Source organism: Salmo salar, chromosome 07 (assembly GCF_965601325.2).
Source record: "Salmo salar chromosome 07, fSalSal1, whole genome shotgun sequence".
Lineage (NCBI taxonomy): Eukaryota > Metazoa > Chordata > Actinopteri > Salmoniformes > Salmonidae > Salmo > Salmo salar.
Genome location: NC_138297.1, coordinates 60577837 through 60594860, shown reverse-complemented (window position 1 = coordinate 60594860; position 17024 = coordinate 60577837). Strand labels below are relative to the sequence as shown.

The 17024-nt window shown below is 41.7% G+C and overlaps 1 protein-coding gene across 1 annotated transcript; it reads right to left on the bottom strand.

The window, feature by feature from the left end:
- Positions 1–141: 141 nt before the first annotated feature.
- Positions 142–16215, bottom strand: glipr1a (GLI pathogenesis-related 1a). Its single transcript, NM_001141535.1, is given in 6 exon segments — positions 142–442; positions 550–576; positions 776–870; positions 14650–14768; positions 15139–15393; positions 15973–16215. Coding segments are annotated over 6 exon segments (843 nt in total). The 5' UTR covers positions 16165–16215; the 3' UTR covers positions 142–287.
- Between the last annotated feature and the right edge of the window lie 809 nt (positions 16216–17024).

The following is a 17024-nucleotide window of genomic DNA, read 5'->3' as shown; positions in this document are numbered from 1 at the left end:
TGTTTACTTTAGAGGGCTTGCCGTGGAGTTGGTATTAAAGACTGCTGCATAACTCCTTGAGGTCAGTAAATATAGTTTTGGTTACGTTTTGGGGTAAACTTTCCCTTTAACACATTAATGGAAGCAGCAAAAGCAGCATATACATTTTAGTAGTAGTTCACTTTATTGTACCACAATGGGAATTTGGTTTGAGGCTCTGTAGGAATTTAAAAAAGACAGGACCACATTGAGAAAGGCATGACAACAATGAGAACGTCAGTGCAGGTCAATCAATCTAAACCTCTCAGCTATTCGTAAAAAAATATGCTTGGGTACAATTTGTGTACTCCAAATGCGGCGACAAAGGTGAGGAGAAGGGCCAAGGGTCGGATGGCCAATATGGCCATGCAGCAGGGGCCACATGTGGCCAGGGTGGGGTCCCAGTCGGGGGTCCATCTGTAACCTGTACACATGAGTAAAGTAAAGGCTGCTGTAGGTCACAAAGAACACATTCTGCCATTGTGGCTTAGGAAGATCATTTAAATTAAGGGTTGCGAATTCAAAACGTACTTTTCTGTTCATCTCGTTTTGGATTGTCTGTAAAGAGGAAAGACAATATGGCAGCTTTGTTATGTCACGAATGGAAAATGGTATTGGGTGTTGTTGAATGTGTAGCATGCACAAGGGAAAGAGTATTGGTGGTGTTGTGAAGGAATATGTTGAACATTCAGACTATCGCAGGGTTGTCCTGCATCTTATTTTATTGGGTGTGGGAAATGGTAGCTGACAGACTCACGGCAGAGCTTGGCCTGGCATTGATTGTTTGCACCCTCACAAGAGCTGCATTCTTCCAACCCGTCCTGGTATGGTAACATCCCAACCACGTTTCCCCTGGAGAAAGCAATGCACATCCTTTTAATTTATCCAAAATGTTTCCATAATTCTAAAATCAGAGCATCTTAGACTTTGTACTTTCTCTTGGGCAAAAAAAATAAAATGTGTGCAAGGTTGCATAATTCCAATAACCTTTCAAAAATCCCCAGGTGTTCCAGAAATTATTCATTTTGCATCATATGATGCACAACGCAGAATCTTATGATGCAAAATGCATCATATCGGCTGCATTTCTGTATTTTGGAAGTTATATACAGTTGAAGTCAGAAGTTTACATGCACTTAGGTTAGTCATTAAAACTCGTTTTTCAACCACTCCACAAATTTCTTGTTAACAAACTATAGTTTTGGCAAGTCGGTTAGGACATCCGCTTTGTGCATGACACAAGTAATTTTTCCAACAATTGTTTACAGACAGATTATTTAACTTATAAAATTCACTGTATCACAATTCCAGTGGGTCAGAAGTTTACATACTGTTAGGGTTTAACCAACCATTTGTTTGCATAACCTATATAATAAAATTAGTTGTGGTGCATAACTTATGAATACTAATGCTAAACATAAGAGGTTTATATTGTATTAACATAGATTGAGCGACATATAATAGACATGACTAACTGGAGGGTTGCTGGCTAGTAGTGTAGGCTGAGTAGACTTGTGACACACGCACACAATGCCTGGTTGTGGGGCCGCTCAAGGACAGGTGTACGGGAGGGGCTGGTAGAATGGAAGATAGCTCTAGCATAAAAACAGGCACTGTCCTTGAGTGTCTGACTCTCGGTTACACACACGAAGATAAGCTAGAAGACAACTATGCCTGGCAACAAAGATGCGTCTAGAGGCTGGGACCAGCATGCACGACAACGATAGGCTGGAGTAAGTCTAAACCACACCCAAGCCTCTACTATGACAGGCCCTCAGGGAGAGGGAACTACGTCTGTCAAGAAGTATTTAAGGAAGAACTTATGATGTCATTTCAGTTCTCTGTTTTGCCCTGCGAGGTGTTACAGGGAGCCCGTATATACGAACCACCTATTTACCCTTCAAGGGTTTGCATTAATTAAAGTACAAAGAAATCAGAAGTTACTATGAGCTGACTATTTTGTTCCGATACCAGATTCGAATTAACGCAACTTTAACATGGTAACCCCGACGTTCTGGTAGAGGGACGACTTCGCTGAGTATTGATCAGCCAATTGGACTTCGCTCTCGGGGAACGGTGTGTTTCACAAAGAGTCCGGACAACTAAAAACAGGTAAGCAGACACCTATTGTTATAATAACTAAAGATCTGCATATTGGCTTTAACCAAATTAATTTTGTGAAGCACCTGTTCGATGTAAGTGAACCAAATTATGAATTATTATGAGTAGATAAGAAATATTATAGAGTCATTATTATGGCATGCAAACCCATGGTGAATGTGTTGTTATTACCTTGGTAACTTTGAGTATTGTTCTACCGGCAAGATCCGTGACACTGTAGGGCACGATTAAGACCGTAGAAAATACTGAAATCTCCGGCTGGGATCGTCACTTGAAGGGTGCGACCCGGGGATATAGGGACTAATTGGATACTGAAATCTCCGGCTGGGATCGTAACTTGTAGGGTGCGACCCGGGGATATAGAACTAGAAAATACTGAAATCTCCGGCTGGGATCGTCACTTGTAGGGTGCGACCCGGGGATATAGAACTAGATAAGTATACTGAAATCTCCGGCTGGGATCGTAACTTGTAGGGTGCGACCCGGGGATATAGAACTAGAAAATACTGAAATCTCCAGCTGGGATCGTAACGTGTAGGGTGCGACCCGGGGATATAGAACTAGAAAATACTGAAATCTCCGGCTGGGATCGTAACTTGTAGGGTGCGACCCGGGGATATAGAACTAGATAAGTATACTGAAATCTCCGGCTGGGATCGTAACTTGTAGGGTGCGACCCGGGGATATAGGGAATAATTGAAATAGCAATTGCTGCCGGCGAGGTTTGTACTGAAATCTCGGCTGGGATCGTAACTTGTAGGGTGCGACCCGGGGATATAGGTACGACTGGGGTCGGAAAATTTTAGATAAGAATACTGGGTGACCGGCGAGACGGCGGAGTCATTCTTGGGAAAGGAGGTGAGGTTGTAGGCGTGATAAAAGGGGGCTAATAAATGAGGAAATTAAAGGCAAGGGAAGGATAACATAATAGCAGTTAAAGTTAAGATTATATGCCTACTTTAGGTGTAAAATAAAATTAGATATTTAGCTGGTTGAATTTAGTAAACTAGAAGGTTAAAGATAAAATAGTAATAGGACAATAAAAAGGCTGGAGATAAAATTATATGTCCAAATTAGGTGTAGAATAAAGGAGATATTGAACTGATTGAATTTATTAACAAAATGGCATCAAAAGAAGAGAGAGTGGAAAAGGAGGGGATGGTCAGATCTTCCGGAGGAGCAAATCTAGGTCTGATTATCCATTGAAGAAGGGAAACCTAATATGGCGGAGTGAGATACAGATATTATTGTCAAAAGTTACAAGGAGCAACAGATAGTTGCATACATATGCGACCTAATGTCCGATTAAAAGTCACCTCTATAGATAAAGTTTCAAGAAAGAGATACACATAGATTGTACAACACATAGACACATTGGGAAGTTTCCACAGGGGTAAGAGGATAATTGCGTGTGAGATAGATAAGAGGGTCAAAAGCCATATACATGTGAGACCTAATGGATCTATCAAAAGTCATGAAAGAAATTATTCTGGGACCCTAGAGGAAATTACCAATAGGACATGGACAAAGGAAAATACAGCACACACATAGAGATCAATAGCAAGTACACACAGATTGTAATTGAATCAGAGTTTAAAAAAAATAAAAAAACACATAGAATAAAATATATACTGCTCAAAAAAATAAAGGGAACACTTAAACAACACAATGTAACTCCAAGTCAATCACACTTTTGTGAAATCAAACTGTCCACTTAGGAAGCAACACTGATTGACAATACATTTCACATGCTGTTGTGCAAATGGAATAGACATCAGGTGGAAGTTATAGGCAATTAGCAAGACATCCCCAATAAAGGAGTGGTTGTGCAGGTGGAGACCACAGACCACTTCTCAGTTCCTATGCTTCCTGTCTGATGTTTTGTTCACTTTTGAATGCTGGCGGTGCTTTCACTCTAGTGGTAGCATGAGACGGAGTCTACAACCCACACAAGTGGCTCAGGTAGTGCAGCTCATCCAGGATGGCACATCAATGCGAGCTGTGGCAAGAAGGTTTGCTGTGTCTGTCAGCGTAGTGTCCAGAGCATGGAGGCGCTACCAGGAGACAGGCCAGTACATCAGGAGACGTGGAGGAGGCCGTAGGAGGGCAACAACCCAGCAGCAGGACCGCTACCTCCGCCTTTGTGCAAGGAGGAGCAGGAGGAGCACTGCCAGAGCCCTGCAAAATGACCTCCAGCAGGCCACAAATGTGCATGTGTCTGCTCAAATGGTCAGAAACAGACTCCATGAGGGTGGTATGAGGGCCCGACGTACACAAGTGGGGGTTGTGCTTACAGCCCAACACCGTGCAGGATGTTTGGCATTTGCCAGAGAACACCAAGATTGGCAAATTTGCCACTGGCGCCCTGTGCTCTTCACAGATGAAAGCAGGTTCACACTGAGCACGTGACAGACGTGAGTCTGGAGAACGTTCTGCTGCCTGCAACATCCTCCAGCATGACCGGTTTGGCAGTGGGTCAGTCATGGTGTGGGGTGGCATTTCTTTGGGGGGCCGCACAGCCCTCCATGTGCTCGCCAGAGGTAGCCTGACTGCCATTAGGTACCGAGATGAGATCCTCAGACCCCCTGTGAGACCATATGCTGGTGCGGTTGGCCCTGGGTTCCTCCTAATGCAAGACAATGCTAGACCTCATGTGGCTGGAGTGTGTCAGCAGTTCCTGCAAGAGGAAGGCATTGATGCTATGGACTGGCCCGCCCATTCCCCAGACCTGAATCCAATTGAGCACATCTGGGACATCATGTCTCGCTCCATCCACCAACGCCAAGTTGCACCACAGACTGTCCAGGAGTTGGCGGATGCTTTAGTCCAGGTCTGGGAGGAGATCCCTCAGGAGACCATCCGCCACCTCATCAGGAGCATGCCCAGGCGTTGTAGGGAGGTCATACAGGCACGTGGAGGCCACACACACTACTGAGCCTCATTTTGACTTGTTTTAAGGACATTACATCAAAGTTGGATCAGCCTGTAGTGTGGTTTTCCACTTTAATTTTGAGTGTGACTCCAAATCCAGACCTGCATGGGTTGATAAATTGGATTTACATTGATTATTTTTGTGTGATTTTGTTGTCAGCACATTCAACTATGTAAAGAAATAACATTATTTATTTCATTCAGATCTAGGATGTGTTGTTTAAGTGTTCCCTTAATTTTTTTTAGCAGTGTAATTTAAGATTCATACGAATACTCCTTCTTAAAATTCTAGAGTGGGAAAAGGAGCAGAATAACTACGATAGTAATTTAACAAACAAACACCTTAAAGGAGGTGCAGGAATTAACGGGAGATGAGCGATACATGGAGTTAAATGATATAAAATAAATATTTATTTCGGTCCAAGGTGGAGAAGGAAGTTTGAATTTGATGGAAGTTTGGATGGGTTAAAGTTGGGACTAATGGTAAGAAAGATGCATAAGGTATGTGGAGCCGAAAGAGAGATACAGTTGGAACATTGGTTTTAATCTTGCGATAGAGGAAAGGCAGAACGCTGTTTGAAAAGAGGTAATGTTTTTCCCTACGGGTGAAAAGAGGAGAGTGGGGTGTGAGCGCTGGGCTATGTTTGGCTGGAAGGAAGCATTTTGTGATGTGATAAATTCTGGTTATTGATTTGTGGTATTGATTGTTTAGTAATACCAGTGAATTGAACATTGCATGGAAAAATGTCAAGTCATTAAAGTGAATTACAGGTGGAGTTCATTTTATATTTACAGGGACGGTGCACATTAAACTCAGTTGTTTATAATGGCAGGGTATTCCTAGCAAACAGAATGGGCTGGTTTGCAGACAAACTGAAGGGGTTTTAAGGTTTTAAGCAATCTTGGGTCAAATTAGTCAAATAGTACGTTAAAATATGGAGTTTTATAGATTGGAAGTAAAATATTTTATCCAAGGGTAGTGTATGTTCAATTAAAGTACACAGAACCGTTGAGGAAGTTTAAAACAAATTATTAATGATTTGAGGAAGTACAGTGGAGTTATTATTAGGTTTTGTTTGTAGCTAACGTTTGGGTTTCTGAATCGGTGTAGTATAAGGAATGATGACCAAATGTTTGTGGTTACTTTATGGAAAAAGGAGCGCTTAGCTCTCTTTGGAAAATACCTAGGGACAGGATATCTTAAAGGGGTAGACACACATGGCATTTTGAAGTTTTGTTTTCTGAGTTTTAATTAAACACGTGAAATTCGTTTGATAGGGAATGTTCTGGGAACTTGAGATACAAAAATGTGGATGAAGTTCTTAGCCTTCATTTATCTAAAGTAGTAAGAAACACGGTTCTGAAAGGGTGGTATGACTTTTGACCCCTCTGGTGACTTTTCCTTTTGTGGTCTGATCAGCCGCAATGAAAAGCCATTTGGATGGTGAATTTAAGGTCATTTGTGATACTGACTTTAAGGAAATTTGTAGAACTGATAATTATGATGGAGTTAAAGTTCTTAGACACAGTTGATAATTTGAACCAATGAGAAGACTGAATGACGATAAGGGTACAATAATCTTTCTTTGTGGAGTGGTTCAGATTAGTCATTTTTGATCTGATTATGATAGTTGAACTCCTATAATGATTTGTTTAGATATGCAGCAATATTGATACATGGCTTGAGCCATGTATAAATAGGGGCGTATGGTAGGGCAGACGATAGAACAGGTTAGGATAATTACTTAACACAATTTTTGTAGAATATCCTTTCCAACATTTGGAAATGGACTTATTGAACTATTCCGAATTGAGGGGAAGAAGGGGTGTTTAACAATAACAGATAAGTATAGCAAATGGGTAGAAGCGTTCCCAACTTACTTGGTGGACATGATTATGGTAGCTAAAATATTAAGTCAAGATATTATCCCTAGAGTTGGTTTACTAGGAGCCATCTCTTTAAATGATGGATGACAGTTTAGCTAATCAGGTAGAGCCTATAGAATGCCAGAGTTAGAGATACCAGAACAGGTAGACATAGAAGTTGAAGAAATACTAACAGAACACATGAGAAGACTGTTTGTTAACCAAACCCGTATGTCCAAGATTTTGTGTCCAACAGGTGAATTACAGGAGAAGGTGATTCATTCAGTACAACCAGGAGACTGGGTGTGGATCCAGTCCCTGAGGAGAAAAAACTGGAAGCAACACCGTTGGGAAGGCCCATACCAGGTTCTGTTAAACCACTGCTTTTGCCATTAGAAAAGCTGAGAGAGTCACTTGGGTCCACGTTACCCACTGCAAGAAGGTATGTACACATATGAGCACTGCTGATCACACACAGAGTTAGGAGAAGAACCGAGTACCAACAGGGTCCGGGGGTGTGTGCTCCTAGAGGTGTGAGTATGGGGTGGTACCTAGCAGAGAGACTAAGGGCAGGAGAGGGTTGGCGGTTTTTGGGAAGAGTAGAGACTCTGAGCTGCATCATAGTCTAATCTTTCTGATACATTCAGATCCACCACCTTCTGGCACTAATCATACGATACCGTTGTCATTGAGAAGAAGTAGAAGATAAACTATATAATACACTGATGAGTGACTTACAGAATAAGGAGTCAAAGAAGATCAAGATGTAGGATTTAACCTGTTATGGCTAGGGGGCAGTATTTTCACGGCTGGATAAAAAACGTACCCGATTTAATCTGGTTACTACTCCTGCCCAGTAACTAGAATATGCATATAATTATTGGCTTTGGATAGAAAACACTCCAAAGTTTCTAAAACTGTTTGAATGGTGTCTGTGAGTATAACAGAACTCAAATGGCAGGTCAAAACCTGAGAGATTCCTTTACAGGAAGTGGCCTGTCTGACCATTTCTTGAACTTCTTTGCCATCTCTATCTTTTACAAAGGATCTCTGCTCTAACGTGACACTTCCTACGTCTTCCATGGGCGCTCAGAGCCCGGGAAAAAACAGAATGTCGTCATCCCAGCCCCAGGCTGAAACACATTATCGCCTTTCTCAAGTGGCCGATCAAGGGACTGTGGGCTTAGGCGCGTGCCCTGGCCGCCCCCGTCTTTGTGATTTTTTTTTTCCTCTGTTTGCCGAAAAGGAGATTCCCGGTCGGAATATTATCGCTTTTTTACGAAATAAATTGCATAAAAATTGATTTTAAACAGCGGTTGACATGCTTCGAAGTACAGTAATGGAATATTTAGAATTTTTTGTCACGAATTGCGCCATGCGCGACCCTGATTTACCATTTCGGATAGTGTCTGGGACACACGAACAAAACGCCGCAATTCGGATATAACGATGGATTATTTTGGACCAAACCAACATTTGTTATTGAAGTAGCAGTCCTGGGAGTGCATTCTGACGAAGACAACAAAAGGTAATCAAACTTTTATAATAGTAAATCTGATATTGGTGAGTGCTAAACTTGCCGGGTGTCTAAATAGCTAGCCTGTGATGCTGGGCTATGTACTTAGAATATTGCAAAATGTGCTTTCACCAAAAAGCTATTTTAAAATCGGACATATCGAGTGCATAGAGGAGTTCTGTATCTATAATTCTTAAAATAATTGTTATGCTTTTTGTGAATGTTTATCGTGAGTAATTTCTCAAACATATGACTATTTTACAGCATTTTAAAGACAAGACTCTCGTTAATCTAACCACACTGTCCGATTTCAAAAAGGCTTTACAACGAAAGCAAAACATTAGATTATGTCAGCAGAGTACCCAGACAGAAATAATCAGACACCCATTTTTCAAGCTAGCATATAATGTCACAAAAACCCAGAAGACAGCTAAATGCAGCACTAACCTTTGATGATCTTCATCAGATGACACACCTAGGACATTATGTTATACAATATATGCATGTTTTGTTCAATCAAGTTCTTATTTATATCAAAAACCAGCTTTTTACATTAGCATGTGACGTTCAGAACTAGCATACCCCCCGCAAACTTCCGGTGAATTTACTAAAAATTTACTAAATTACTCACAATAAACGTTCACAAAAAGCATAACAATTATTTTAAGAATTATAGATACAGAACTCCTCTATGCACTCGATATGTCCGATTTTAAAATAGCTTTTCGGTGAAAGCATATTTTGCAATATTCTAAGTAGATAGCCCGGCATCACAGGGCTAGCTATTTAGACACCCAGCAAGTTTAGCACTCACCAAAGTCAGATTTACTATAAGAAAAATGTTATTACCTTTGGTGTTCTTCGTCAGAATGCACTCCCAGGACTTCTACTTCAATAACAAATGTTGGTTTGGTCCCAAATAATCCATAGTTATATCCAAACAGCGGCGTTTTGTTCGTGTGTTCAAGACACTATCCGAAAGGGTAAAGAAGGGTGACGAGCACGACGCATTTCGTGACCAAAAAAATCTAAATATTCCATTACCGTACTTCGAAGCATGTCAACCGCTGTTTAAAATCAATTTTTATGCAATTTTTCTCGTAAAAAAGCGATAATATTCCGACCGGGAATCTGCGTTTAGGTAAAAAGATGAAAGAAAATAAAGCATGGGGTCGACTCGTGCACGCGCCTAAGCCCATTGTCCTCTGATCGGCCACTTGCCAAAGGCGATAATGTGTTTCAGCCCGGGGCTGCCTCGATATCATTCAGCTTTTTCCCGGGTTCTGAGAGCCTATGGGAGCCGTAGGAAGTGTCACGTTACAGCAAAGATCCTCAGTCTTCAATAAAAAGAGCCAAGATGAACAAGAACTTGTCAGACAGGCCACTTCCTGTTCAGAATCTTCTCAGGTTTTTGCCTGCCATATGAGTTCTGTTATACTCACAGACACCATTCAAACAGTTTTAGAAACGTTAGGGTGTTTTCTATCCAAAGCCAATAATTATATGCATATTCTAGTTTCTGGGCAGTAGTAATAACCAGATTAAATCGGGTACGTTTTTTATCCGGCCGTGTAAATACTGTCCCCTACCCCCAACAGGTTAACGGCTGAAAGTAATCGTGAATGTGACTGACTTAGGTTTGAAAGATGAATAGAAAATTCTTAACCTCATAGCACCTATAACTGATGTAGGGTGGGCTAGTACCAGCAAAGGACGCATACGACAGAAATTACCACAAAGGGTGGTTAAGAACTTGCGCCCGGGGTTATTGGTCCAACCAGTTCGAGTTAGTCATCAGAGGCCAGTTATAGGAGGCTAAAGTAGGCACAGGAGGAGTTTTGACCAGGATGGGAGTAGCTTTGTCTAGATGGATGCTATTGGCATCCTCAGGGAAGTTCCAGATGAATACAAAGCTATGAATCAAATATGTGAACGCTTTAACACTACATTATTTTGGTGGTTGACAATAAATAAAAAATGTGGATGGGATTAATGACATCTTTTATATTCAACAGAGATTCATGAATGAAACCGGGGATGCAGTAAAGAGGTTCTCTGACCAATTATCCGCCACCTCCCTCATGACCTGGTAAAATAGACTGACTCTCGATATGTTACTGGCAAAAGAGGATGGTGTAGGTAGAATGATTAGGTTCATTGCTGTACGTACATTCCTGATAACACAGCTCATGTTTGGGAAATGGAAAAGTGTTGTAAGAACTGTATTATGGGCAGATTTCACCTGTATGAGTGTGGTTGTGTGGTTGTTGTTTGGTCCCTTGTGCGAGAGGTCTCATTTCCAGAACTCTAGAGAGATCGATAACGGAGCAGATGGTGAGATACGGACCGAGTCAAAGTTCAGATCAGTGGGACGACAAATACCTACCGCCGAGCCTAGTGGAGGATTCATTCAGTTATGAGGAGCCCATGTTAGATGAGACCATCTTTAGAGTTTCCTGAATTAGTTTGATTTTGTGTGAAATTGCTGAATCCAATAAAAATAGATGTGTTATAATGTATGTGAAATATTTAGCCAATCGGGTGGATGTAATGAAAGGTTTGACTAAAAGATTTCACTCAGAAACCTTATAACCTGTTGAAATGTATTCAAAATAAGGCTATAATAATGGGTTAAAAACTATATTCCAATACTGTGTGAGTAAGACACTGTTACCAGAATGAGCAGGGCAGAGTTGATAAGACGACCTTGGGAAGGGAACAGGAGAAGAAGCCTCCTTAAGTTAGGGAGAGTAACAACGGCCTGGGAACGGCTAGTGGGCAGGAGATTAGAAGACAGGTGGCAAGGTTGATAAGGAATGTATGTGTACTGTGGGAAAAATACAGCCACCTAAAGCTGGGTTGAGTTCTCTATTGATGTGTGCGTGTGTTAATATAGAAGGATATATTATAACCAACAGAGATTTGTTAACTATACTCGCACTGCACTGACAGGTATGGCTGAGCAACTAGAGGCTACCACTAGAACCGCTAGACAAAATAGATTGGAGTTGGGTATGATATTGGCTAATAATGGGGGGTGTATAAAACGTTTGGTGAACAATGCTGTACTTTTTTCCCTAATAACACCAGCCCTATGGTAGCATTACAAAAGCCCTACTGAGACTTGACAAGCTATCTGCTGAGATGAAGGGTGTAGCGGGGGTAGGCGAGGGGAATTGGATGAATATCTTTTTTGGTAAGTACACATCTATGGTGGTTACTGGATTTCTGACCCTAGTGCTTGTGTTCTTATTATTGATGTGTTGTGTATAATCCCTTGCTTGAGAAAATATCTTACAGATGTTGTCAGAGCAACCGGAATGATGCCTTTGATGGAAGTGACCCCAGTGGATACTGAATCAACCTCTGGGCAAAAGACGGGTCTGTCTGAGGACGATCCTTGGTTTGCTGTTGGGGAAGTGGTTGAATAAAGCTTATCTAAAATGTTCTCATATGTATTGAATGTAGTGACAGGTGGATGTGAAGGTTTTAAGTTCAGGGACAAAGAGTCCGTCCCACACATGTTAGGTGTAGCCACTGTCGCAAAAAGGTCTTCTTTTTATACGTTTTTTAAATAATATGTTTTGAATTTATCCTGTGTACTATTTGTCTTTCCTTATGTGAAGGTTTGAAGTTCCTGGGTGGCTGGTAGTCAACCTAGTACAAGTGAGGTGTAGCCGGAAGGACTTGAGGTTTTTTAAACTAATCATTTAATCATTAAAATGGGAATTTAAAATTGTGTTGAGTGACACCCTAGGGGGTGTCAAAAGGGGAATCTCAAAATTTCCCTGAAATTTTAAGAACTTATGTATTCACACCTATCAGGTGTGAAAAGGGGGATTGTTAGGGTTTAACCAACTATTTGTTTGCATAACCTATATAATAAAATTAGTTGTGGTGCATAACTTATGAATACTAATGCTAAACATAAGAGGTTTATATTGTATTAACATAGATTGAGCGACATATAATAGACATGACTAACTGGAGGGTTGCTGGCTAGTAGTGTAGGCTGAGTAGACTCGTGACACACGCACACAATGCCTGGTTGTGGGGCCGCTCAAGGACAGGTGTACGGGAGGGGCTGGTAGAATGGAAGATAGCTGTAGCATAAAAACAGGCACTGTCCTTGAGTGTCTGACTCTCGGTTACACACACGAAGATAAGCTAGAAGACAACTATGCCTGGCAACAAAGATGCGTCTAGAGGCTGGGACCAGCCTGCACGCCAACGATAGGCTGGAGTAAGTCTAAACCACACCCAAGCCTCTACTATGACAGGCCCTCAGGGAGAGGGAACTACGTCTGTCAAGAAGTATTTAAGGAAGAACTTAAGTCATTTCAGTTCTCTGTTTTGTCCTGCGAGGTGTTACAGGGAGCCCGTATATACGAACCACCTATTTACCCTTCAAGGGTTTGCATTAATTAAAGTACAAAGAAATCAGAAGTTACTATGTGCTGACTATTTTGTTCCGATACCAGATCGAATTGACGCAACTTTAACAATACACTAAGTTGACTGTGCCTTTAAACAGCTTGGAAAATTCCAGAAAATTATGTCATGGCTTTAGAAGCTTTTGATAGGCTAATTGACATAATTTGAGGCAATTGGAGGTGTACCTGTGGATGTATTTCAAGGCCTACCTTCAAACTCAGTGCCTTTTTGCTTGACATCATGAGAAAATCAAAAGAAATCAGCCAAGACCTCAGAAAAAAAATTGTAGACCTCCACAAGTCTGGTTCATCCTTGGGAGCAATTTCCAAACGCCTGAAGGTACCACGTTCATCTGTACAAACAATAGTATGCAAGTATAAACACCATGGGACCGCGCAGCCGTCATACCGCTCAGGAAGGGGACGCGTTCTGTCTCCTAGAGATGAACGTACTTTGGTGCAAAAAGTGCAAATCAATCCCAGAACAACAGCAAAGGACCTTGTGAAGATGCTGGAGTAAACAGGTACAAAAGTATCTATATCCACATTAAAACGAGTCCTACGTCGTCATAACCTGAAAGGCCGCTCAGCAAGGAAAAAGCCACTGCTCCAAAACCGCCAGAAAAATGCCAGACTATGGTTTGCAACTGCACATGGGGACAAAGATCGTACTTTTTGGAGAAATGTCCTCTGGTCTGATGAAACAAAAATAGAACTGTTTGGCCATAATGACCATCGTTATGTCTGGAGGAGAAAGGGGGAGGCTTGCAAGCCGAAGAACACCATCCCAACCGTGAAGCACGGGGGTAGCAGCATCATGTTTTGGGGGGTGCTTTGCTGCAGGAGGGACTGCTGCACTTCACAAAATAGATGGCATCATGAGGTAAGAAAATTATGTGGATATATTGAAGTAACATCTCAAGACATCCGATAGGAAGTTAAAGCTTGGTCGCAAATGGGTCTTCCAAATGGACAATGACCCCAAGCATACTTCCAAAGTTATGGCTTAAGGACAACAATGTCAAGGTATTGGAGTAGCCATCACAAAGCCATGACCTCATTCCCAGAGAAAAGTTGTGGGCAGAACTGAAAAAGTGTGTGCGAGCAAGGAGGCCTACAAACCTGATTTAGTTACACCACCTCTGTCAGGAGGAATGGGCCAAAATTCACCCAACTTATTGTGGGAAGCTTGTGGAATGCTACCTGAAACGTTTGACCCAAGTGAAACAATTTAAAGGCAATGCTACCAAATACTAATTGAGTGTATGTAAACTTCTGACCCACTGGGAATGTGATGAAATAAATTAAAGCTGAAATAAATCATTCTCTCTACTATTATTCTGACATTTCAAATTCTTAAAATAAAGTGGTGATCCTAACTGACCTAAGACAGGGAATTTTTACTAGGATTAAATGTCAGGAATTGTGAAAAACCAAGTTTAAATGTATTTGGCTAAGGTGTATGTAAACTTCCAACTGTGTCTTGAAATTGCTGACATGTAACACTTTTTGGGTCTACATATACAATGGACTAATGAAACAATTACCAAAGTAGTTTTTAGGTGAAATTTTCCTTTAAGTGTACATGAATTATTAGATATTACTGCATTGTTGGAGCTAGGAACACAAGCATTTCGCTACACGTGCAAATAACATCTTCTAAATATGTGTATGTGACCAATACAATTTGAATACACAGATATACGAAATTAAATCAGCCTGCCTTATGCTTCGTAAATTGAATGTGTATTCAGTCTGACTTACGCTTCGGCATAGTTACAAACAAATATGGCTCCCTCTTTATCAGAAAACGAAGTCCTGTCGACACCATTCGGGCATATTTGGACGGCGCAACCAACCTTGTAGCTCGTCGCCCATACAACCTGGGAATGCAAGCAAACATACAGTCGGCAAAGATGATGAAATATTGAGTTTCCCTTTTTTACAATAGGTCAAATAGTGGGTGCTTATTTGTGTGTAACCTGTGTGGTGTGAAATAGGTGTTTTTTGCATATCCCACGCTCCCTGAGACAGCTTCGGAGAGTGCGGTCAAGGCCAGGGATCAGCCGTTATTGACGGCGCCCCTGGTGCAATTAGGGTTAAGTGCCATGCTCAAGGACAGATCAATAGATTTTTCACCTAGTTGGCTCGGGGATTTGAACTAGCAACCGTTTGGTTACTGGCCCAATGCTAAAACTGCATTTTGTCGTTTTGATGGTTTTTAGCAGTGATGCTACAGTAGAGGACACGTACCTGTGTATAGTGGCCACACATTTTTCCTTGTCTACACCCATTGCTTTGGTATGAGTAATCTTTCACTTCTTTGACCCATAAATCCATGGCGCGCATGACGGAGAATGTGGAGGGCGGGTATCCTGCCCAGATGTTCTCTCCCACGGAGGAGAAGACAGGGTGGACCCGTCTGACCTCTTTCAGGTAGATGTTGTGCTGGAAATCACAGTGTCTTGCCCAGGCCCTTGCAGTGATGGCCAAGCCCTCATCCCACGTCTTGAGAAAAAAAATACAACCAAATTAGTGGGTGTCTAAAAAATATGTGATGTGAAACTGATTACACACCTCTATGGATCTGAGTGGCCTGTCCTCCTTTCATGCTAACATTGTTTTACAGGGCTCTACAGTGCGACCATTTTACTTTCCTATGCGCCTACATATTTTGTCTGTGACACGGAATTTTTATTTAGGAGCACCGGTGCGCCTCGAAAAATGTAGGATTCTAGCTTTATTACCTTACCTCAAATTTTTCATTGTGCTCCTACATTTCTTTGTGTGCGCCTACATTTTTCAACTTAGGCGCACACATGCTCCTTGTAAAAAAGGACAGTGTAGAGCCCTGTCTTATTCAACTATAGCCTACTCCAAGGCAATGTTTATAAGCATTGTTGTTGCTTTAGGAAGCGTTGAAGCACTATTCACGTATTGCATATTCGTAATTGTCGCATTTCTATCTGCAAAAACAATCCAATTCTGAATGATTTACATGGAACCAGTATCAGCTATATTATGGTATTGCTGAGTTTTGACTTGAGAATTCACAGTGTTGCATGCTCTCATTGCCTCACAGCTTACCATGTAGAGCATATTTCTGGCTGGTGGATTCACAGAGGATCGGTTGTCGTTGTGTATCCTCACACAGTCGTCGATGAACTTCTTGTCGGTGATGCCAGGAAATGGGTTGTACTCTGAGGACTCGATATTAGGGACAGATGAGCCCAGGAAAATCGCAGCCCACAGCAATCCCTGCAGCAGTAGCTGCCCCATGCTTCAGGTACAGATGATTGAACCAGGACAGGACACAAACGTCTCACATCACATCTCCTTTCTCAGTAAAGCAGCTTGTGTCAAACAGGAACTGAGCCGTCTGCAGATTTTACTGCTGGATGGTGATGAGGAAGGAAGTTGGTGTGAAATGTTGTGTACTAGTGAGTCTGTAGTGTAATAAACTGGCAAAAGATGGAGGTAACCTACTGGTTGAATCAACGATGTTTCCACGTCATTTCTACCCAAAAAAATCCATGTGATGTTGAATCAACGTGGAAAACTGTAAATGTAAATGTAATGTAATGAAAACTGATAGGATTTGCAAAAAGTCAACATAACCACATTTCATATTTTTTTCCACCAAACTTTTTTAACCTAAATCCTGACGTCTGTGGCCAGTGGGAAAGCCTTGGTGATCGTGGCATCCAACTCATCAAGGAGATTAGGGTAATTTCATATCATTCTTGAAAAGGGAGAGACAGAGAGGACGATACAGGGCGAGACTTATCTAGAGCGATAACTAGAGAGTGTTACGGTCTCTCTAGGATCCTGTAAGGCTAGGAAGAACTGTGGTATTGTGCTTAGCTTAACTTCCCTTATTCATGTGTGTGAACGAGAGAATTCAGCAGTTCTGTTTGAATCTACTGGAGCGTGTGTGTGCGTGTGTAACCGATGTGAAAGGGCTAGTTAGTTAGCGGTGGTGCGCGCTAATAGCGGTTGAATCGGGTGACGTCACTCGCTCTGAGACCTGAAGTTGTTCCGCTTGTACTGCAAGAGCCGCGGCTTCTGTGGCGCGATGTGTAACGATGCTTGCACTTTTATTGAAATTGAGCCGAATGGAAAACTTGTTTTTAATTATT